This window comes from Cetorhinus maximus, chromosome 12 (genome assembly GCF_964194155.1).
Source record: "Cetorhinus maximus chromosome 12, sCetMax3.hap1.1, whole genome shotgun sequence".
In the NCBI taxonomy this organism is placed as follows: domain Eukaryota; kingdom Metazoa; phylum Chordata; class Chondrichthyes; order Lamniformes; family Cetorhinidae; genus Cetorhinus; species Cetorhinus maximus.
The window spans coordinates 121241506-121266535 of record NC_135890.1 but is presented as its reverse complement, the minus strand read 5'-3'; the positions used below and the strand labels follow the sequence as shown (position 1 = coordinate 121266535).

Genomic DNA, 25030 nt, shown 5'->3' with positions numbered 1-25030 from the left:
TTCACTGTATGAATGCAAGTTCATTTCCAAATGGACCACTTATGTGGGTTTAATGTTGTGTACTCATCTTTTTAAATAGTGCCATGTTAACCTTTATGTCCAGCTGAGCAGACAGTCTTAACATCCTATTAAAAAGACAGGACTGCCAGCAGTGCAGCACACTCTCAGTACTTCACTGAAGTATCAGTCAAGGTTTTGTGTTCAAGTCTGTGAAGTGGAGCTGAACCTATAACCTGCTGACTGAGACGAGAGCACTACCCACTGGGCCAAGCTGATGTTTATAGAAATTTACATTTAGAAAATTGGTAGAATGAATCTGCATTCAATAGCTCCTCCATTAAGACCGCAGTACAAAACACCACTGCCCCTTTTCTATATTGTGCCTTTGAAGGTAAGTTTTTAGCTAACTGAAATATTCTTCTTTGTAGTTTAAGTGGATGTTCAACACTTGAGGCTGCAAGTGATATTGTAGAAGCCTTAATGTGTTAGTATCAAACTCCTCTCCCCTGGTTTTAATGGAGACACTAACCTATTTGAAGTAAATTGGATAAGTGTATTAAAATAGTGGAGAGGGGAATTACATCAGATTACATCGATCCCAGTCATTTCCGAGTGAAGTGAAGCTAGCACTATATATTTTACTGAAGTGTTTTTGTTAGTTTCCCCAGTTTGAATTAAACTAATCTAAATAATTATTTCCACAGCTTACACCAGTTGAAAAGTATGCAATGAATTACTTGGAGCTGACTCAAGCGTTTGTGACTCCTGCAGAGCAGAGACCGCCAGAGGTGAGTAAGATCTTGAATATTTGCCTTTCTCTATTACCTGTGGAATTCTTGTGCTCTTTGCACCTAATACAATGCGAATGAGACTTATTATTTTTATACGTTTGTTCTCAGGATGTGGGTGAAGTTGGCAAGGCAGCACTCACTGCCCAAAGATGTTGGTGCTGAGTCTCAGGTGTTTATTTTTGCAGTTGTTTGCTTAGTTGCTCCATTGAAAGGCATCAAAATCAAACAGAGTGTAGGACTGGAGTCACGTGTATGCCCAGACTGGGTAAAGGGGTAGGGGTGACCATTTCATTTCCCTGAACACTGGAACTGTCAGATGAAGAATGACGGACCTTGGCCTTCTACCATCTTGGTATTTTTTTTATTCGTTAACGGGATGTGGGCTTCGCTGGCTAGGCCAGCATTTATTGCCCATCCCTAGTTGCCCTTGAGAAGGTGTTGCTGAGCTGCCTTCTTGAACCGCTGCAGTCCATATGGTGTAGGTACACCCACAGTGCTGTTAGGAAGGGAGTTCCAGGATTTTGACCCAGCGACAGTGAAGAAATGGCGATATATTTCCAAGTCAGGGTGGTGAGTGACTTGGAGGGGAACTTCCAGGTGGTGGTGTTCCCATCTATCTGCTGCCTTTGTCCTTCTAGGTAGTAGAGGTCATGGGGTTGGAAGGTACTGTTGAAGCAGCCTTGGCGAGTTGCTGCAGTGCATCTTGTAGATGGTGCACACTGCTTCCACTGTGCATCGGTGGTGGGGGGAGTGGATGGTGGTAGTGGTGAGTGGGGTGCCAAACAAGCGGGCTGTTTTGTCCTGGATGGCGTTGAGCTTCTTATGTGTTGATGAAGCTGCATTTATCCAGGCAAGTGGAAAGTATTTCATCACAAACCTCATTTGTGCCTTATAGATGGTGGACAGGCTTTGGGCAGTCAGGAGATGAGTTACCCTCTGCAGAATTCCCAGCCTCTGAGTTGCTCTTGTAGCCACAAGCTGACAAACGGATAGATTGAGTTTAAATTCATGGCTTGACATTCTGAAATTCGAACTTGTGACCTCTGACTACTCGATGAACACATCAGCTTCCAGGCTTGGAGGCTGTATTTGGTGTAGTCATGATGGGTTTAAACTTACATTATTAGTACAGCAGATGTCATCGATCTAAAGCTCTGAGCAATGGAAGTGCCAAATCAATTAAAAAGTATCTGAAATAAAGTTGCTGGATGCATTTTTCCCAAACATGCAAGGACTGTATTCTCATGCTGGAACAAACAGCTTTAACTCCTGTCATTTCTGGCTGCGTCAGGATCGTGTAAAAGCAGCCAAGCGAGTGTGGGAGTTTGGACAGTTGCACTCTCTGAAGGAGGAAAGGAAGAGGCAGCTAGAGGATGAAGAAAATGACGTATTGTTCACCTACAGTCGGGAGGATGCTTACAATAAGGTACCTTTTGGTCTTGATGTTGGAACAAAACTCTCCTTACGAACAGTAAAAACAGAAAATGCTGAAAATACTCAGCAAGTGTGGAGAGAAACAAAATTAATGTTTTGGGTCAAATACCTTTCATATGCAGAAAGACAGAAATGATGTAATAGGTTGTAAGCCAGCAGAAGGTGAGAGGGAGCAGGAAGAGCAAAAGGCAAGGTTTCTGATAGGGTGGCGGGCAGGAGAGATTAAATGACAAAACATTTCATGGTAAAGGAAATGAGCAATGGATATCGTAAAGAAACAAAAGATGTGTCCAGATGAGGGGCAAATAGATACATAGCCATCTGAGTGCAATATGAAGGGATAAAGAAAGAAACTAAGCAGGCAAAAGAAACATAGAACAAGATGAAGACAGGTTACGATCTGAAATTATTGAACTCAGTGTTGAGTTCAGAAGACTGTAGAGTGCCAAGTCAAAAGATGAGGTGCTGTTCCTCAAGCCTGCGTTGAGCTTCATTGGAATGCTGTAGCAGGCTGAGGGCAGAGAGGTCAAAGTAGGAGCAAGGTGGAGAATTAAAATGACAAGCAATAGGGAGCTCGGGGTCATGCTTGTGGACTGAACGGAGGTGTTTCGTAAAGTGGTCACCAAGTCTGCACTTATGAGTAACGAATGCAGTTTGGTAAATTGAAAGAAGTATAAATAAATCGTTTCACTTGGAGGGAGTGTTTGAGGCACTGGATGGTGAGCAGGGAGGAGGTAAAAGGGCAGGTGTTGCATCTCCTGCGCTTTCGTGGAAAGGTGCTGTAGCAAATGGATGGGATGGTGGGGGTGACTGAGGAGTGGACCAGGGTGTCACGGAAGGAATGACCCCTTCAGAATACTGAAAGAGAAGGGCAGGGGAAGATTTTTGGTGGCGGCATTAGGCTGGAGGTGGCGTCAATGATGGAGGATGATCCATTGAATATGGAGGTTGGCAGGGTGAAAGGTGAGGAGTGGGGAACCCAGAGGAAGGGATGGAGTGAGAGCAGAAGTGTGTGAAATAAATCAGACACCTTGGAGTGCCTTGTCAACCACGCTGGGGTGGGGGAATCCTTGGTTGAGGAAAAAGACATATCGGAAGTGTTAGTATGGAAGTTTGCACTGTGTAAATATGCGACAGAGACTGGGAAAATGGAATAGAGTCCTTGCAAGAAGCGAGGTGTAAGGAAATGTCGTCAAAGTAGCTTTGGGAGTCCATGGGCTTGTGGTTAATGGTAGTTGATAGCCTGTCTCTGAAAAGGGAGACAGAATTCCAGGAAGGGAAGGGAAGAGTCAGGAGATGGACCAGATGAAGATGAAGGCTAGAGAAGGGTGGAAATTGGAAACAAAATCAATGAAACTTTTCAGTTCATGGCGAGAACAGGAAGTAGTGCTGATACCCAATAGAGTCATCAGTGTACTGGAGAAAGGGATGAGGGAGGGGGGCCTGCATTTAAGTGGAATAAAGAATGTTCCATATATCCCACAAAAACACAGACATAGTTAGGAGCTATGTGGGTTCGCATAGTAACACCTTTTATTTGGAGGAAGTGAGTAGAGTTGAACGTGAAATTGTTCAGTGTTAGAACAAGTTCAACCAGGTGGTGGATGATGGGAACTGGTTGAGCCTCCATTCAAGGAAGAACCGGAGAGCATCTAGTGCATGGTGGAATTGTTGTAGAGGGATTGGACACCCATGGTGAAGAGGGAAAAGGTTAGGGCCAGGAACCTGTTGAAGTGATGCAGGGCATCAGAAGTGTCACGGATGTAGGAAGAAAGAGACTGGACAAGGGGAGAAAGAACACTGAGAAAGGAAGAGATATGTTCAGTGGGGCAGGAACAGCTGAAACAAAGGGTGAACCAGGACAGTCTTGTTTATGGATTTTGGGAAGGAGGTAGAAGTGGGCTGTACAGGGTTTGGAGACTGAGGTTGGAACAGTGGAGGGAAGATCTCCAAAGGAGATAAGGTCAGCGACAGTACTGAATATAATGGCTTGATGTTTGGTAATGGTGTCATGGCCCGGGGGAGGTGGGAGGAAGAGTTGGAAAGTTGGCAATTGGCCTTTGTTAGGTAGGGATAAGGATGCCAGCTGACGAGCGCTTCCTTGTCAGGTCAGACATGAGAGAAAGGAGTGCCACAAGTTCAGAAGGAGATAGGTTGGCATGCGTCAGTTGAGTAGAGGAATTGAGACTGCTGATGCCAGCAGTTCTCAGTGAAGCTGTAGAGAGGGCCTGAGGCCAGAGGGAGAAGTCCAGTTGGAGGAAGAATGTTGGAGACAGGCGAAAGGGTCCGTTACATAGAGGGAAGATTCCTGTCCAAAGAAGTGGGCACAGAGGATGAAGCGACAGAAGACGAGCTCTGAATTTTGAGCTTGGCACAATTCTTTGAGGTGGGGACATAAGTGGATGAAGCTGAGGCCTTTTCTGAGGATAGAACTTTCTACTGATGTCAACATTTCTCTGAGAGAAAGGAAGGTCAAAGAGTATTGTGAATACCCAGCAAGGGGTGAGATTTGAGAAAGAGATGGGGTTGGAGGGGAGGAAGGATCCGGAGGGGTGTTGGTACCCATGAGTTGGTGAAGCTTACGATCCTTAATGAAGTTTGTTGGTGTACTGGTACAGGGCTTGGTGCAATGTGGATCCCAGTGTTACACACTTGCTGTTTCTCACCTTGGATGATCCACATTAGGGAGTCAAGGAGCAGAATCCCTTCCCCAGCAGAAAGGAATAACCATGCTGAAGTTAATTGTGTGGAGGGTGGGGTGGGGTGGGGTGGTGGTGTTGGTGAGGTGGTAGGCAGAAAGAAAGACATAGCACCTCAGCTCCTCTCTTAGGAATGTCCCAAAGTGCTTTGAAAGGCAATGTCCTACTTTGAAGTATAGGTAAGAGTGGTGGCTAGTTTAGCCACAGTAAGATCCAACTAATCAGCGCTTGGCTGAATGCTGGGTCATTCCATTTTATTGTGGCATTGTTTGAGGGAGAAATGTTGACATCAGTAGAATCCCTCCTATGTGAGCTGTACAATTGGATTCTTGGCAGCCACCTTAAAATGGAACAGAGCTTGCCTCTAACACTTGATGGACAATCCCTCTGTCACTCCTTTGGTACCTGCTGAGAGCATTGGCATGAATTCTGTGCCAAAACCTCAGGTGGAGCTGAAACCCTCAACCTTTTTTGACTCTGATAAGAGTGCTGCCAACTGAGCTGAGTGGCAGACTTGGCAAGAGCTGAGAACCAGGCCACATGCCCATCCATCAGTTTAGAAATAGTGTCCAACCTGAGGTGATTGTCTGTGAGGGGGGAGACCAGAAACAGGGATCACACATATGTGTTAGTAAGTAATAAATCGAATAGGGAATTCAGGAGAAACTTCTTTACCCAGTGAGTAACAAAAATGCAGAACTTGCTACCACAGTGAGTAGCTGAGACGAATAGCACCAATGCATTTAAGGTGAAGTTAGCTAAGCGCTTGAGGGAGAAAGGAATAGAAGGATATGCTGATAGGGTTACATATTAAAGACTGGGAGGAGGCGCCTGTGAAGCAGAATCACCAGCATGAACCAGTTGGGTTGAATGGCCTGTTTCTGTGCTGTAAATTCTACATATTTACTAAGACATAAAAAGAAAATCAGATGATAAAAAGGCAATCGTGAAATGGTTTGTGCTGTTTTCTTTGCGAGACAATTTCAATCATTTTTTTTTTACTCCTTTTTGTAAAGGAATATGTGAAAGAAGGTCAGGATGGCCAGACTGAAATAATGCCTGTGAGTTTTCACACACTTCTTTAAAAGGAATTCAAGTATTTGTGCAATTAAAGGGTGAGTTGGTAACACTAATTTCGATTTGTGGCAGATTTGGACTCCTCCAACACCGCCCCAGGATGACAACGACATCTATATGGATCCTGTAATGTGCCTGATGTATGACACTACTCCTATTCTGGAATCCAAACTACCCCCGGTTTACGTCCGCAAGGAGCACAAGAGACTAAAGATGGATCCATCAGGTAAGAAAAGGCTCTTTCCAAACATAGGAGGAATGTAGTGTAATGTTTTACTCGGTTGCATCTCGTTTATTTAAATGTTGATCAATAAAGGAACCACAATTAACTTCCTAGGACATAGGAATATAGGATTTAGGAGCAGGAGTAGGCCATTCGCCCCTTCGAGCCTGCTCTGCTATTCAATAAGATCATAGCTGATCTAATTGTGGCCTTAACTCCACTTGCCTGCTCCCCTCATAACCCTTGATTCCCTTGCCTATGAAAAATCTGTCTAACTCAGCCTTGAATAAATTTAATAACCCAACCTTCATTGCTTTCTGGGGAAGAGAATTCCACAGACCTACAATCCTCAGAGAAAAAAATTCTCCTCATCTCCACCTTAAAAGGCAGACCTCTTATTCTTAAATTGTGCCCCCAAGTTCTAGTCTTCCCCACAAGAGAAACATCCTCTCAGCATCCACCCTGTCAAGTTCCCTCAGGATCTTATATGTATCAATAAGATCACCTCTCATTCTTATAAACTCCAATGGGCATAAGCCCAACCCTGTTCAACCTTTCTTCATAAGATAAGCCCTTCATCCCAGGAATGAGTCGAGTGAACCTTCTCTGAATTGCTATTATATCCTTTTTAAAATAAGGAGACCAAAACCATACACAGTGCTTCAGGCGTGATCTCACCAAGGCCCTCTACAGCTGTAGTAAAATTTCCTGACTTTTATATTCCATTCCCCTTGCAATAAACATTGCCATTTTATTGCACTCTCAACATTGCTTCTGAGTTATAGATGTAGTAAATAGACTAAATTAGAGCAGTATGGGTGAGTGTTAGAAATAGTCATGGCACTTCATCGTTTTTTGTAAGACTTTAAACAGTTTTAAACTCACTTTAAGAAACTGAGTAAAATTCAACTTGTAAAGGGTGTAGGAAAATAGGAAGATACAGAAACAGCAGAGTCACTGCAACCTATCCAATAGTCCCAAAAATGAGCACCCCTCAATCATTTCTGTGTGGAGCAGTCCATCCCACATGTTAACCTCCCACTGTGTAGTTAAATCTATTGTCATCATACAGTCTTTCTTCTAAGCATCAGCCCATGGCCTCTGGTGCCAATCCCCAGCGTATTATCGGGGTCCAATTTGTCTCTTAACTTCACACGTTTCTACTGGACAGCTGGTTGCAGATAAATGAAATCTTTCTTCAAACAAACAGAATAAATGGTCAAAGAGAACTGCTAACATATACGCATGAATCACACTTTGGAAAAGGGCATGCGGTAAGCATCACAGGCTAATATTACACCCTACTTCCAGTTTAAAATTGTATATAAGATCATAAGAAATAGGAAATGGAGTTGGCCATTCGTCCCGCCGAGCCTGCTCCGTCATTTGATAAGGTCATGGTTGATCTAAATTTGGCCTTAACTCCAAATTCCTGTCTGGATCCCATAACCCTCGACTCCCTTGTCAATCAAAAATGTAACTCAGCCTTGAATATATTCAATGACCCAACCTCCACTGTCCTCAATGGAAGAGAATTCCAAAGACTAACGACCCTCTGAGAAAAGAAATTCCTCCTCATCTCCGTCTTAAATGGGAGACCCCTTATTTTGAAACTGTGCCCTCTAGTCCTAGATTCCCCCACAAGTGGAAATATTCTTTCAGCATCGACCCTGTCAAGCCCCTTCAGAAGCTTATGTTTCAATAAGATCACCTGTTATTCTTCTAAACTCCATTGAGTATAGTCTCAACCTCTTCATCCTTTCCTCATAAGACAACCCCTTCATCCTAGGAATCAATGTAAAGAACCTTCTCAGGACTGCTTCCAATGCAAGAATATCCCTCAAGTACGGATCCCAAAACTGTACACTGTGCTCCAGGTGTGCCCTTTCCAATGCTTTTCAATACTTTTTAAACTCTATCCCCCTTGCAATAAAGGCTGACATTCCATTTGCCTTCCTAATTACTTGCTGTTACTGCTTGCTAACTTCTTGTGATTCGTTGTACAAGGGTACCCAGATCCCTCTACCACAGTGTTCTGCAGTCTCTGTCCATTTAAATAATATTCTGTTTTTCTACTCTTCCCGTCAAGGTGGACAACCTCACATTTTCCCATCACCTACCGAATTTTTGCCCACTCACTTAACTTATCTATATCCCTTTGCAGGCTCTTTGTACCTCCTCACAATTTGCTTTCCTACCTATTTTTGCATCATCGGCAAATTTGGCTACAATACGGTGGGTCCCTTCCAAGTCATTAATACAGATTGTAAATTGTTGAGACCCCAGCACTGTTCCCTGCGTCACTCCACCAGTTACAGTTTGCCAACCTGAAAATTACCCATTTATACCTACTCATGGTTTCCTGTTTGTTAGCCAATCCCCTATCTATGCTAATATATCACCCCCAACACCACGAGCTCTTATCTTGTCCAGTAACCTTTATGTGGCATCAAATGCCTTAATTGAATGCCTTATGGAAATTGAAATACACTCCATCTACTGGTTCCCCTTTATCCGCCCAGCTTGTTACATCCTTAAAGAACTCTAATAAATTTGTCAAACATGATTTCCCTTTTGCAAAATCGATAGACTAACTGGCCTACAGTTTCCTGCTTCTGTCTCCCTATTTTATTGAATAGTAGTGTTACATTTGTGGTTTTTCCAATCCTTTGGGATCTTTCCAGAATCTACGGAATTTTGAAAGATTATAACCAAATACATCCACTATCTCCGCAGCCACTTCTCCTAAGACTATAGGATGAAGGCCATCAAGTCCAGAACTTGTCAGCCTTTAGTCCCAATAGTTTTCCTAGCACTTTTTCTCCAGTGATCGTTTCAAATTCCTTTTGCCTCTTGATTTTCTACTATCTTGTGATGCTTTCTGCATTTTCTTCTGTGGAAACAGATAGAAAATACTTGTCCAAAGTCTCTGCCATTTCCTCGTTTCCATTATTAATTCCCCAGTCTCATCCTCTAAGGGACCAATGCTTTAACTATACTCTTCCTTTTTATATACTTGTAGGAGCTTTCCCTGTCTGTTTTCATATTTCTCGCTAGTTTTCTCTCGTACTCCAATTTCTCCCTTTTTTTAAGCCATCCTTTACTGGTTTCTAAAATTTTCCCCATCTTCTGGGCTACCACTAATCTTTGCACCATTCTAAATCCTTTCTTACAATTTGATAGCATCCATAACTTCCTTCGTTATCTATCCTTTTCGTAACGTCTTTCTATATATAATGGTTAAAAGCCTATCCATAAAACAATTTTATTAATAAATTGAATACCGTACATTTAATGTAAAAGTGCAGTGTAGCGGTATCAGTGTGGGAAACACATGCAAGAACTGAGCTTGTTGTCGAGCCCTGCTTCCTCCGTTTCCCCCAAATGAAGCATGCCAACTGAGATCTCTATGACAAAGATAAGGAAAGAAGAATGCAAGTATCTTGTGCTAGTCAGCATCATTGTTAAACTGATGTTTCCACTTGTGGCGGAGTCCAAAACTAGGAGCCATTAATATAAGAAAGTTACTAATAAACCCAATAGGGAATTCAGGAGAAGCTTCTTTACCCAAAAAGTGGTGAGAATGTGGAACTCGCTACCACAGGGAGTGGCTGATTTGAAAAGTATAGATGTATTTAAGTGGCAGCTAGATAAACATGAGAGAGAAAGTAGAAGGATATCCTGATGGGGTGAGATAAAGAAGTTTGGTGGGGAGGGGAAAGGCATACGTGGAGCATAAAGTTTGGCATGGACCAATTGGGTTGAATGGTGTGTGTCTGTGCTGTGTTGGTATTCTGGAAGGAGGACAGGCACACACACCCTCGTATCAGAGAAAGGTGCTGCCTCGAACATCAGGAATAGTTGGTGGCAAGTTGTATTAAAAACACTCATCTGGCGTTGCTTTTTTGCATGTGCGGAAAGTAAGACCGCCTGACCTTTGTTGTTACAGCTGCTGGAAAGAAATTTAAGAAAGCTCGGCACGGTGAGCCAGTCACCCCACCACGGTCACTGTTCGACAGGTCAACGCCATGCATGTTAAAGATGCGCCGTGAGGCTAAAGATCAGAAGAAGAACATGTTCATGAAACAGCAGACGTCATTCGCTAAACCGCTGCCCACGCTGACCAAGCCCCCCGTGGACAGTGGGACAGACAGTCCCGAGTGGCTGATCAGTGAGGACTGGGCTTTGCTGCAGGTAGTACTCCACTCATGTTTGATCAACATTTGCTACAGCTTCTGGGGGTCAGAAAACACATATGATGAACAAAATGGGTAGCTGGAGGAAGGATGGGGCCCTGAGTAATTCACGGGTGCGTTGGGGGCTGCTATCATGGGAGCGTCAGGGGCTACTTGGGAGGGTTGGGGACTGGCCTAGCCATTTATGCAAGTAAAAAAAATGTCAACCTGAATTAAATCATTGCCTGTGACCATCAGTACTTAACATGGTCGAAATTTATTTCTCAATTCCTCCCTCCGTTTCCATATCAAAAATGTTTGTCGTGTCTGGATGGCTTTGCTGCATGAATGGTGAGCTGTTTCCTAACCAACACACAAGGCTAGTTGCCAAAATAATGTGCAGATTGTAAGAATATTATTCTCAGAAGGGGATTAGTCAGAATGTGGATTTATCCTTACACCTCTAATTGAATTTAACTTTAACTTCAGCTTATGGGAGAAGCACATGCGTAAACAATCCTATGAGTAGGATTCATTTTGAGTTGTTGTAGCAAAGAGACAGTAAACATAATGGGCGGAATGGCCTCTTTGCTGTGAAGTTTTACGGGTGTGTGGAGCGTAAGTAGAGTCAATAGGATCCGGAGCATGAAACTTTTAACTTAGTACATCACTCGGCGAAGCTAGTGTGATGAATGAGGGATATCACTTTGCATGTCATGCTCTGATGCTGGGTTTGTGGTACATTGTGGAGATCCAGTATGATCACTGATCTGGAAGTGTTTGATGCTGATACTGAATCCTCTTTCACCTTGTGAATTAAATTGAACGGTGAAGCACAAGTGCATTGCATCAAAAAGCGAAAGGCATTGGGTGGCATGGATACCGTATGTCATCCTCCTCAACACCGCCCCCCCCCCCCAAACAATCTGAAGGAGAATTGCTGTACTGCATAGAATTTGATTTTTTAAAAATCCTTGGGGTTGAATCCACTGTATTTGATGGGAGACCTGCAGAGGCCTTGGAGAAATGATGCGTATGACATTTGCAGGGTTCCCACCGGTCTTCTGACGAATTTATGGCCAATTCTGGTACCACCCTTTCAGCTGGATGCCTCGGCTAAGAGAGGGTGCAGGAGAGATTTACTAGAATGGTACCAGGGCTGAGGGACATTAGGTAAGTGGTGAGACTGGAGATGCTGGGATCGCCCTCCTTCAAACAGGGAACGTTAGGGGGAGATTTTAATAGAGTTCAAAATCATGAAGGGTTTTGATAGGAGTAGATAGGGAGAAAGAGTTTCCACTGGCAGTGGGATCAGTAATCAGAAGACACAGATTTAACAAAAGAACCAGGGAGGAGTAGAGATGAAAATTTTTATGCAACGAGTTATGATGATCTGGAATGTGCCGCTGGTGAAAGCAACTTTCAAAGAAATTGGACAAATGCTTAAAGGGGAGAAAGTTGCAGGGTATGAGGAAAGAGCAGGGGAGTGATAATAATTGGATAGCTCTTCAAATAATCTCCTTCGGCGCTGGATGATTCTATAATCAGGAGAACCTCCTGCGGAAATTCAATCCTATATTTTTAAAGGAGTGAAAATACTGCTCAGACCAAATGGTCCTTCGGTACCTCAACACATTGTGACTGTTATTAGCATAGTGCATAATGTGGTGGAAGGTTTGCTGTTTGCATCTCAAAGGCCTCAACAAACGTGTTAATGATTCCATAGCTTTCTTTCTAATGGAGCAGTTTTAATCACCATGTTTATTATTATTTATTGCTGATAGGCTGTGAAACAGTTGCTGGAATTGCCTTTAAACCTGGCCATCATCTCCCCGGCACACACACCAAACTGGGATCTTGTCAGCGATGTAGTTAACTCCTGCAGCCGCATTTACCGATCACCTAAACAGTGTCGCAACAGATACGAAAATGTAATAATACCGAGGGAAGAAGGAAAGGTAAAAGCCACTTTACTGTTAGACCTTCGATAACAATGTATTACACGTTTGGATGTTTTATTATTCAGGACGAGCTGAAAGTCTCTATGCTGTGTTCACCTACTGGTTCATACATATTGTTTTTGTAGCCTAGTGCGTACATAGATTTATTTAAAGGAGAAAGTTAGATACAATTTTTTATGTACTAGGGGTCATTAGAATATGAAATAATTCACCCCAAGGTGCTATTGGAGCAAAGGCTACATCATTTGAATTGGGAAAGTATTTGAAAAGGAAGCATATAAATTAAAAATGAGAAAAGACAGTCAGTGGGTCAAGAGTTATCGTCTTTAATCGAAGATCCAACACCAACATAGGAACAATAGGCTGAATTGTCACTTGGTACTTTAATTGCTATGACTTTGGAAAGTATTGTCTGAAGAAACGGTGATATACTGTGAAATAGACTCATGCAGAATGCTTCTGGTTCAAATTAGAGTTGTTTGGATAATTGGCTTATTCTAGATGCACACTTTGTCTACATCCGCACTACAACCGAGGTTCCCTGGAAGAAGGAATCTTGCTTCACTTTGCTCCAGAGGCAGGGCAGGTGTTGACTGTTCATGTGAAGCTCAGTCCAAAAGCCTTGTGTTAATGATCTCTGTACCTTCATTGAAATGTAGCAGTGTTACATTGTGCACAACGGCAAGGTGTCCGGAGGGTTTCTGCATTTTACTGCCCAATTCCCACTCAGGGCGCAGCCGTTAGCAGTACAGTGCCAGTCCAAAAATGACGTACCCTGACCTGAAGCAGGGCTGAATAGCAGCGCAAAAATTGAAAGTACCGTTGTTCCGATTTGTGCAGCTGCTGCAGACCAACTACAAGATTTAGTCCAAGCAACCTGCTGCATTCTGTAGGACCAGGAAGAAAGCCGCAGTGCACTGACCTAGAGAGAGAAGAGTAGCCCCGAAAACAATTCTGCTTATTGCTGTTCAACGCCTACACTAGTGAACCAGAAAAACCACACGTAACATTAAGCAGAAGAGTGAAGTGCTGGAAGAGCAATACATGGACAAGTGGGTAGCATATACCCAACTATACCTTGAGATCGGAAATAGAAGTGCTGCAATTCTAGTTAATGCTGACCCTCCGGGTTAGTAATGGCAATAAATATTGCATAAACTTGTGGGTGTAGATGTTTGTTAAAACCACAGAGCAGAAAGATGACCTTTAAAGGCTTAATTTGCAACAGATAAGGAGCTTTAGAAAGCGATTTCAGATCTTTGGATATGACAAACCCACTCCTAAAATTTTAAATCAACACTTCTGTTTGCAAGAAGCTTATAAATTGCACAACTATGCAAATAACATTTTTGAATATGATAACTTTATTAATAGCAGCGTAGGATCGTGATGTTACGTCACTTTTTTAATTTACAGATTGTACAGGACACCACCTAAGGCTTCTCCGCCTTCAGGTACCATGCCCTAAGAGGAGCTAGCGAACATGGACTTCCATTGGATTGGTCCATGGCTATGCTTGGCAAAGTACTGCAGTGGTTTGCCATTGTCTTCTGCAGTATGGCTGACCAGGAAACTCTCTTGCTCTTACCATATACATATATACGAAATAGGAGCAGAAGTAAGCCATTCGGCCCTCGAGCCTGCCCGCCATTCAACAAGATCATCGGATGATCTGTTTGTGTTTCGAGTTCTAAATGCCCTTCTACCCCTGATAACCTTAGATTCTTGTTAGGCAAGGGAATCAATCTACCTCTGCCTTAAAAATATTAAGTGACCCTGCTTCCACCACCTCCTGAGGCTGAGAGTTCCAAAGTCACACAACCCTCTGAGAGAAAACATTTCTCCTCATCTCTGTCCTAAAAGGGTGACCTCTAATTTAAAAACAGTGCCCCCTAGTTCTGGGCTCACCCACAAGAGGAAACATCCTTTCCACGTCCACCTTGACAAGATCATTCAGGATCTTACATACTTCGATCAAGTCACCCCTCACTCTTCTAAACTCTGGTGTATTGGAAGGACTTGCAGGCTGATAATTAACCTGTTTGACCACATTATGAATGCACCTTGCGTGGCCATCAAGCTCTGGGGTGGGACTGGTTGAACCCAGAGCTTCTGGCCCAGAGGTAAGGATGCTACCACTCTGCTACAAGACCGCACCACTAAGGCTAGTGAAAGTAAAAGAGAAAATGATAGAATTGAGAAACCAATGATCAATCTGACCAATAGCTTTGTGTTTTAAACACCCGAAGATTGTAGGAGGGAGGAATATTTCATGTGTTCAGAGACCCTGACAAAGAATAAACTAGAGTTGTGAGGCTTTGTAATCAGCCTTGATATCAACAAGATGCAGAGAAGGTGTTTGTTAGTTCGCATACTTGGACCTTAGATGGAACAACCCAGCCCTACAGCCCCCATCCCCTCATTCTCCACTAAGAAAAGTTCAATTTGGTTTAGCTTTACTTCGCTCTGAAAGTAACGCCACAGTTTGTGACAGGATTTTGAGAGGATATGAACGTGTATTCTCCTGCTTTCTGTTTCATTACTTTGTAAAATTTGAGTCCACTGTGTTAATTTTTGACTTTGAGCAGATGACTAGAAAGCTTGTTGACTCTGTTCTCATTCACTTTCAGTTGATATATGATGCTAATCCAAAGAAAAAAACAAAAAGCATTTATAAGGTAAGTTCATCCTTTTACAATTCATTGCTCAATAATATTATTTTAAATTAATATTATATGCATTTTTATAGGATGCAAATGATAAATTGACGTTTGTTTTTATTTAAAAGAACAAGAACAGTCGCCCACTGCGAACCAGCCAAATCTATGCACAAGATGAGAGTGTTATGCATACTCAGCTCTTCACAAGCCACTTTGAGCTTGTGAAGCTTATAGCTGGCAAAAGAAGCCTGCCAATCAAACCTATGTAAGTGTTTTTCCATGTATTAGGAATTGCTGGACGATAAAGTTCACCCAAGTTCACTTTCTATAATTTTGGTAGTTGCCCAACACATTAATACATGACTAATGACTACAGTCAGTCTCGATCATTTAATCTACCACAGACACAAGACAGTGGTGGAGAGCTTTGGAAATCATTGATCCAACTCCCCTGTTCCTCCCAAGCACGTCGCCACACTTCATGACTCAAATTACCCACATACTATATCCTAAGATATAATTTTCTGGGAGAAGTCTATCAAATTTGTATCTGAATGAATCAATACTAACTGCATGGCAAGTCATTCAACATCCAAAAAGAAGCAATTAATATTTTGGGTCCCTTCATCTTAACTTCTCAGTGACAAATTTAGTTTTGTGTCTTGTGTTCGTGCCTGTTCTAACCATCACTGTCATAGTTCAAATGTCTCTGAAGTAAACGGACCATAATTGTTGACCTTGACTTAGCTGGTAGCACTCTTGCCACTCAGTCAGATGAGTGCGAGTGCAACCTTCCTACAAAGTTGCTAACTCAGATTTTAACATGAGAATTTCTGTATAAAAATATAACACTAAGGGAATGTAGCAGACAGGTTAAAACATTTATTGTACAAATTTTGCCAACTGAAATTTCTGTACTTGTGTTGTGTTTTCTCTTCTCAGCCTTTGGAATCTCTAATGATTTGCTTTATTTTCTAGGCTGGGAATGAATCCCTTTCAGAAAAATCCAAAGCACGCATCTGTATTGGCAGAGAGGTCTGAAAACATTTATTAGTTTTTGCTTTTTGACTCCTTCAGTATTTATTTTCTATAAATGGATGATACCAGAACTTTGAACTTAGGAAAGGATGAGCAGGCTGGGTTTCTTTTCTCTTAAATGTGAAGGCAGGTTGGTGATCTAATAGAAGCCTTTGAAATTATGATGCGTTTTGGAAGAGTAGACGCAAAGAATAGGGGGATTTTTCCGAGGCTCTTGAAGGACTGTAGGAAGGGTGAGGAGGATAGGCTCAGGACAATGGGGAGAAATAGACATCGGGCCCAACATCTTCCCATCTCCCTCCAGATTTCACAAAGACATGTTGCCATTGAGGTCAGGAATCCCCATGGGTGAAATGTGCAGGCAGTTAGGACAAATTAAGCCAATAAAGAGCCACTCTACGTGTGCAGTGGACTCTTTTCCAACAGCACGCAGGTTGCACACACTGTCTGCAAGATGATTAGGTGAGGAAGGTGAGTGTACGGTGGGCAGTCAGAGCTCAATCTGCTATCATGACAGTACTATAAGGAGGGAAAGCAGCATTCAGTGTATCAGCCACTGTGTAACATTAACACTGATGAGAACAACACTTTAAAGCGAGCACTTTGGATAGTTTGCAGCAAGAAAAACTTAATGTCTTTCCATTGAGGCCAGTTGAAGATATAAACAGCTGTATTGACCTTTGAGGCTGCGTGCTTACATGGCATTATGGGTTCCATTCATGGCTTCCTGCCAACTCCAGGAACAAGCACCTGCCTCTGTGACCTCGCAGCTTCCACCATGACCTCAAGTGATGTGTCCCTGAATCATGGGGCTGCCCTTCCCCTTTTGCCTTTCCTTCACCTTCTGCTTCTGCAGATTTGCTGCCCGTAATGCACAGTTCTGTCACAGTATGTGCTGCTGGTGTCCCTTTCTGGGCTTCTGATTGCCCACCCACTGCACTTAGCTGGATACCACTCCTGGATGTGCCGCCTTAATTGGTCGGCCCCGTGCAAAACTCAGTTGGAGGGCCTGCTACGAGCAGGGTTGGGCTCTCCTCAAAAAGCTAAGTTGGTAAGATTCTGCCCAGTGCCCCCACTTGTGGGGAAGAGCTAATCTAGAATCCATCAATAAAAGATAGTCACCAAGAAATCAATTAGGGTATTCAAAAGAAACTGCTTTACCCAGAGATTGGAAGGAATGTGGGACTTGCTACCACAGGGGATAGTTGAGGCAAATAGCGATATTGTATTTAAGGGAACACTAATAAGCATCTGAGGGAGGAGGAATTGAGGGTCATACTGATGAGAGTTAAATGAGGAAAGATGCGAGGAGCTTCAATTGGAATGTGAATGTCAGCATGGATTGATTGGACCGAATGGCCTGTTTCTATCCTGTATATTCTGTTATTCTATGCAATATTGGAAATCTGAATACCGGAGAGTGCGTGTAACGTTTTATTTATTTATTGCCTTAGTGGAATCAACTATGACAAGCCTCTGCCACCAATCCAGGTCGCCACGCTTCGAGCTGAGCGCATATCAAAAGAGAAGAAGGTCAGTATTTGTATAAACATATATAAATATTATGGCACATTATCTTGCAATGGAAAATAAATGATCAATGTAAACATTATCAAAAATTAAATGTTTAACTTTGAGCCAGCCCTTGGCATCAATTTTACTCGAGACTTAAGAGGCAATAATGTGGATTGCTTGTTCTCTGCAGTTTGTCAGATGTTAAAAGTTATCAGAACACACAAGTGGAATTACATATCCTGCAATAATTTGTTTGGTAGACTTTATTGCACTGTGTACCTGAGTCAATATCCTATTAATTGCTGTCTTGTATTTTTAAGTCCAAACGTTAAGTCAATAATTAAAAATGGGCATTTTTTTCAGATATGCCCAGTAATTTTTTTTGAATAGATATATTTAAGAATGGTATGATCTAGGTTGAGTTCTGCATTTGTACAGCTTGTCTTAAGTTTTTTTGCTTTAAGATGCAAATTGGATGTACGTGTTAGGATAATGCATTGCCATTTTTGTACTGCAAGAAAAATTGTACAGTTATATGAATTAAGCCATAAATATCACTGCAATGTGGGAACTTGGTTTTAAAATTTAGAATTATATTTAAATGAAATAACTTTTCATTAAATGTAGACTATGCCAACGGTGTCAGGTTAACAGCAGTAATATCCAGAAATGTAAGTGCTGCAAATACACAGTGGGTCAGTCATTATTTGTATAGAGAATAGACCAGGCAGGATGTTTTGGGTATATAGCTTTCATTTGATCATGGATCTAGCCCTGAAATGTCAGGACTCGTATTTTCTCTTTACAGATGTTGATTGGCCTGGTGTATATTGGAGATTTTTTGTCTTTTTATTTCATTTACAGCAGTTCGTATGCTTGCTGAAAACCATGGCATCAAAAACCTGGAATTGGAAATGAAAATGAATTAGAATGAAACTTGCTTTAACATTTTCACACATTAATTATGTGTTTTTTTTTAATGAACATAAAGGCTTTAGCAGAGCAGCAGAGAGCCCAGCAACTGGCACAGCAGCAACAGCAAGCTCAGCAAAATACTCAGCCAGCTGTGCAACAACAACAGGGCTCGCAGGTTCAGGCTCCAGTAGTTCAGCAGGCTCAAGCTGTCGTACAGACTGCTGCATCCACTGTTGCCAACACTACAGTGCTGGTAAGAGAGATTGTTTTCATTTGCTCTTCCTTCATTGAGGCTTTTCTGTGTGCATGTGGGTGTGTGTGGGGTGGCAGGAATAATAGAACAGAAGGAGGTCATTTGGCCTCTTCAAAAGAGGCATCTAGTTAGTCCTACTTTGCCGTTCTTTCCCGTTGCTCAAAAAACGTATTCCTGTTCGACACTTTATCCAATTCCTTTTTGAAAGTTACTATTTAATCTGCGTCCACTTTGCTTTCAGACAGCGCATTCCAGATCACAACAACTTGTTGTGTTTTAATTAAAAAGAATTGTTAAAAGACGAACCAGAAAATAAGAAATAGAGCAGATAGAATTCAGTTGCCAGAGCTCAAGGGTGAGTCAGGCACCTCCTCAATTCTAAAGCACCCCTGCTTTTTGTTAGAAATGTTTAATTTTGATTGTTTCGTTCGCATAAGACCCTGGCATATGTGACAATAATAAGCCAATTTTCCAGTTTTTGATTTCTTAGTGCCTTATGAGACTGTGGGCGTCAATTGGATCTGAGCATTTATTTTATCTCTTAGAACTTTCCACTTTTTAAAAAAAAACACTGATAGATTTGGGCATTTATTTTGACTCTCGGAACTTTTTGGTTTCAAAGAAAACACATTGAAAAATTTGTGAACCTCAGTCTTTAGATTGGACAGGGGGTCGGGAATGTGGACGGGATTGAATTGTGATTTGGCATCTCAAATATCTTTCGGATTTGGCCCTAGCATCTACACGCATTTATTTCCTTTGCATGTTTCATTAAGTTTTCAGATCACAGTTACTTTAAAAACAATTGCGACTTGCACTTATGCAGCATCTTTAATGGAGCAAGTTGCCCCAGGACAGGTGGTAGGAGTATTAACGGACACAACTAAACACTGAACCGCATAAGGAGATATTATAAACAGGTGATTAAAAACTTAGTCAAAGAGGTAGGTTTTTAAGAGCAACTCAAAGGAGGAAGGACAGTTAGAGAGGTGGAGCGATTTAGGGAGAGAATTCCAGAGCATGGGGCCCATCCAAAGGATGTCTGTCAGTGGTTTAACTCAATTAATTGGTGTATTAGGGTGTAACAATGAATGCTGTTATATTAGTGGAGATCATTGTGGGGTTTACGTTGCTCCAAGCAAAATATCATTTTCACTTCTGTTTTTGTAGCAGGCTGGAACTATTAAAACAGCAGCTGGTACAACAAGCATTCAGACTGGTAAGTAATCGCTTTACACAAAGAATTTATGACGATATTCCCAGCTCAACTCTCATTTCTGATTGTATTCATGTATTCTTGATTTCATCTTTCCGTTTTAGCCACCGTTGGAGGCAATGTCATTGTGAATACAGCAGCAGGAGTACAGCAAAGTACGTTTCAGCCTATTAACAAACGCCTCACTCCACAAGTTATCCCTGGAACTCTTACAGTAAGTGTTTCAATGTGTTTCGCTGTTCCAATGTTGTAAAGTGCAAAAAATTATTATACATGTATATGTATATAAAAAAAACTTAGATGTAGCAGGACTTCCTGTCACTACCACGCTTCTTTCCTATAATACCCACCCTGCACATTTCGTTGAAAACTCCTGTATTGTCATGGAATGGGATATGTTTCAACCCTTGCTGAGTGAATCCTTGGGAGATAGGTTGGTATTTTGCATCTTATTTCCTGTCACACCTAAGACGTCATATTTTAGTATATCCCCTGACCTCACCACAAACAATGGCATGGGAGATTCCCCATCACCAAAGAGGAGCTGAAAGGCATGGAGGATTATGAAAATCTCAGTGAAATAAAAAAAGAAAGAGGTGTAGAAGATGTGAGAGAGAAGGATGCAGATGGGGAAAAGTAGAAAGAAGTTCCCCTCCAAGTCACTCACCATCCTCACTTGGAAATATATCGCTGTTTGTTCACTGTCGCTGGGTCAAAATCCTGGAACTTCCTTCCTAACAGCACTGTGGGTTTACCTACACCACATGGACTACAGCGGTTCAAGAAGGCAGCTCACCACCACCTTCACAAGGGCAATTAGGGATGGGCAATAAATGCTGGCCCAGCCTGCGACGCCTGAATGAATAAAATGAATTTAAAAAAGCAGAGGTGAGCGTACCAGTTAATTCGAGAGACTGAAAGGAAACAACACATAGATAGGAATTGTTAGATGAAAACAGACCATCAAGTTCACCACTCTCCCATTCTGAGAATTAAATGATTCAATTAAAATTGAGTTGTTGACTCATCTGAATGGTCAACCTCGCGAAGTGAGTTTACAACAGACCCAAATATGAGGCGAGGAAAACGCCCAGTGGGGGAGAGCATTGGAGATTATAGGTCCAAAGTCAGCTGTTCTCCCCCAGCATGCTCCACTCACCACATGTCAGGACTCAAATTACTCGTCTATTCTATCCTACGGTGTTGTTTTATCTTTCTCATTTGCATTTGAATGAATCAACATCAGCTGCTTCGCATTCTCCCTAGGGTGCCTGTTTCATAGACTGGCCATTTGCTCACTCGGGATAAAGGGCTGAATTTCCTTGTTGCCACCAGGAAAACTAACATCGGGACAATTTGCGGGTGCAGATCCCCCACTTCTTGGCAGCACACAGGCTGGCGCATGTTTTTTGGAAGGTGGCCTACTAATTGGCTGCCTGCATGTTCACTGTACAATTAACATTAGGCAGAACATGTAAATGGGTGGACTAGTCGGAAGGCCAAAAGGTATGGCTGTCTGGCATCCCCTCTGGGAGAGGTATGTGCTGCTCAGGCAAAGAGAGACTGAGAGGGTGCCTCAGAATGGAGGATCCCAAGATGGCAAGTTTAAAAAGGAGGCCCAAAACTGTCTGGGCCATCATTGTGGAGCTGACAGGGGGAAACACCTCCACAAGACTGCATTTAACCATCTGTCTACTGATTTCAGTCTTTGAGATCATGACCATCTTCAGCTGCTTCTTCAATGACCTTCCTTCCATCATAAGGTCAGAAGTGAGAATGTTCGCTGATGATTGCACAATGTTCATCATTCGTGACTTGTCTGATACTGAAGCAGTCCATGTCCAAATGCAGCAAGACCTGGACAACATCCAGGCTTGGGCTGACAAGTGGCAAGTAACATTCGTGCCAAACAAGTGCCAGGCAATGACCATCTCCAACAAGAGAGAATCTAACCATTGCCCCATGACGTTCAGTAGTTTTACCACCATTGAATCCCCCACTATCACCATCCTGGGGGGTTACCATTGACCAGAAACTGAACTGGACTAGCCATATAAATACTGTGGCTACAAGAGCAGGTCAGAGGCTTGGAATCCTGTGATGATTAACTCACCTCCTGACTCCTCAAAGCCTGTCCACCATCTACAAGGCACAAGCCAGGAGTGTGATGGAATACTCCCCACTTACCTGGATGAGTGCAGTTGCCACAACACTCAGGAAGCTTCACCAGGAAAAAGCAGCCTACTTGACTGGCACCACAAACATTCACTCCCTCTACCGCCGACACACAGCAGCAGCAGTGTGTACCATGCAAAAGATGCACTGCAAGACTTCACCAAGGCTCCTTAGCCATCACCTTCCTAACTCATGATCACTGCCATCTAGAAGGACAGGGCAGCAGATAGATGGGAAGTTCCCCTCCAAGCCACTCAGCATCCTGACTTGGAAATATATCACTGTGACTTGGAAATATATCACTGTTCCTTCACTGTCATGGAGTCAAAATCCTGGAACTCCCTTCCCAACACCTACCTACACCACATGGACTGCAGCGGTTCAAGAAGGCAGCTCAGCACCAACTTCTCAAGGGCAATTAGGGATGGGCAATAAATGCTGGTCCAGCCAGTGAAGCCCACATCCCGTGAATGAAATTTTTTTAAAAGTACTGGCATGTGCATCAACCTGTGGTTCTCCTCTGATCTTCACCAGGAAGCTGCCTTCGAAATGTTGTTGTGCTCCAGACACAGCAAGGGACTGTGCGGCAAACTTGCCATCCTGTCCAAAAATGACCACTAATTGAGGTCTTAAATGTTTCGATTGCCTGCCCGCCTTGATGAGCAATTTGCCGATTCCAGTGACTGCACCCCAGGGAAATTTTCCCAGAGTGAGGAGCCACAGCGGGAAGGGTTTTCTACTGATTTGCCAGCACCCCTGCCTCCAAACGGCCAGAAAAATTACCCCCAATATCTCCTCCGAATATTTTTGGATTTACCATCCCCGTGTTCAAGCCAGGGCGAGTCCTCTAATTCTACTGTTTGGACAAGGTGGAACAGCTTGTCATGGTCTAAATTGTCTCATTCCTTTTTAAAATCCTAAAATCTGCTGCCAAATCATCTCGTTTCCCAGTGTCAACGTGCCCAGTCTATGTAATTGCTCTTTATAATCTAACTTCACCATCCCTTCAATCATTCTGGTTGCTCTCTTCTGTATTCTCCTAATTGTTGCAATATCCTGCCTGTACTGTAGTGACCAGAACTGTGCATGTGATTTGAAGTATGAAATTCATATAGAGACAGGATTACCTCACTATTTCGGCTCTCTATTGACCTTTTAATACGTCCCATAGTGAGCTTTACTCACCATGACCATGCATTACTGCAAAGCTTCAATTGACCATCGGTGAAGACTCCCAGATCTCATTCATTCTCATGCACGTTATTCTTTTTCGATTTATATAATAGCCTCCATTTATGTAATAGTCTATTCCTGGATGGTTTTCTTTTCGTCCCTATGTGAAGTGCTTTACTTTTTCTCCTACATTTGAATTTCACCTGCCATCTGTCTGCTCAATCCCCTCATATGTGCAGTTCCTCCTGTAGCTAACCCTGTTCAGCTTTTGAATCTACTGCCTTCATTAGCTTTGCCTCTCCCACATTGCAGCACAGTGTAAGAGAAATGTGACACGGACAGAGAATGCGGGCGAGGGCTAAACAGAATGATAATGTAACCTGTTAGCATGCTAATGATGATGTCCCCTACACTCCTGCTCCACATGACCCTGAGCCAACTGATATTGGATCAGTTACACATTATACACCATGAAATTCCTGAATTTCCATTCCTTTCAAGCCAATCAAAGTGAAAACCGGGAGAGGTGTTTAACCTAGCGCGATCAGTCAACGGGACAGTATTTTGTATTGACGTCTCTGATCTGTCTTCAGTCTGCAGGGGGTACAACAGCCCAGGTCGTACATGCTCAGCAGCGAACAGTCGCCACATCTGCTGCTACCACAGAAGTCGTAGCCATAGCAACCAACCAGGGCGTCCGAGCTGCAATGGCTCCAGTGACGGCCACGGCAGCAGCTGTGGTGTCTACCAACCTGACTCCTGTGCAGTCCCAGACTAGGTCGTTGGTCACACAAGTCACCCCAGGTAGGACAACTACTGCTTTTTGTCATGATAGAAATTGACAGTTGCATCGTTGAATATTTTAATGACCATACACAAAATATATGTGTAAAATAAATCTTGATCTATCACTGTTTCCTCACTCTTTCAGTGCTTTTCTCAGTGATACCCTGTGTTACCCTATGTGTGTATTAAAGGCAGACTGTATATTGTCTTAAACTTGAACGTCAGCTACTCTCAAGAATCCCTTCCCTAATGCTCTCTGCCTCTCTTTCCTCCTCTGTGTCACACTTTTAAAACCTACCTCTTTGATCAGTTTCTGGTCTTCTGCTATGTATCTCCAAATATATGTGGCTCAGTGATGAATTTATTTTGATGACTCTCCTGTGAAGTGCTACATGATGGTTTAATACCTTTTAAAGGCATTATAGAAATGCAAGTTGTTGAAGTTGTAGTTGACTAGAAGTTGTTCTGATAAATGGTGTCATTGCTGGATCAGAGCAATAGGCAGAGTTGATTTTGGATGCAAAGAAGTATTTTTGCCTCTTGAACAAGCTCCAACATGTGCTTAGTGTGGAGCCACTACAGTCCTTTTAAAAAGAAATTTAACTAGTTCATGAGACATTTCCAGTTATGGAAGACGTGTGTGTGTGGGAGATTTGTTTCTAGTTGGTTGAGATTTGATTAATCTTGGGGGCAGCTGCCGTCTCTCAAATTTTGCTGGATTATTTTAAGGAGTTGCTTTCTGGCATTTTTCTCAATTAACTGAAGATTTCTTCCTTTTTTTGTGTCTCAGGAGAAAGCATTGCTAGGGAGCTGGTTGGTCCCTGGGATGGGCTGAATATTTTGGGCCTGATGTCCTTTTTGGAATTTCTTTGACAGCACCTCCACAAACCTGCAACTTCCCCCAGCCGGAAGGACAAGGGAAAACAGCTCATGGGGGCG

General features: G+C 42.7%; 1 protein-coding gene across 12 annotated transcripts in view; it reads left to right on the top strand.

Annotated features, from left to right (window-relative positions):
• Window positions 1–25030, top strand: part of ep400 (E1A binding protein p400) — a 142890-nt gene that overhangs the window by 98762 nt on the left and 19098 nt on the right. For 10 of the 12 annotated variants that reach the window (XM_078554545.1, XM_078554541.1, XM_078554542.1 and 7 more), the window contains 14 exons: window positions 705–788; window positions 2083–2217; window positions 5941–5985; window positions 6074–6227; window positions 10174–10418; window positions 12184–12357; window positions 14991–15038; window positions 15149–15285; window positions 15999–16055; window positions 17513–17591; window positions 18565–18741; window positions 19912–19960; window positions 20062–20171; window positions 23899–24109. In XM_078554545.1, the coding sequence (XP_078410671.1) occupies window positions 705–788; window positions 2083–2217; window positions 5941–5985; window positions 6074–6227; window positions 10174–10418; window positions 12184–12357; window positions 14991–15038; window positions 15149–15285; window positions 15999–16055; window positions 17513–17591; window positions 18565–18741; window positions 19912–19960; window positions 20062–20171; window positions 23899–24109 (1705 nt within the window). The remainder of the gene's footprint in view (window positions 1–704; window positions 789–2082; window positions 2218–5940; window positions 5986–6073; window positions 6228–10173; window positions 10419–12183; window positions 12358–14990; window positions 15039–15148; window positions 15286–15998; window positions 16056–17512; window positions 17592–18564; window positions 18742–19911; window positions 19961–20061; window positions 20172–23898; window positions 24110–25030) is intronic. The other 2 variants (XM_078554540.1, XM_078554536.1) reach the window with 1 other exon arrangement.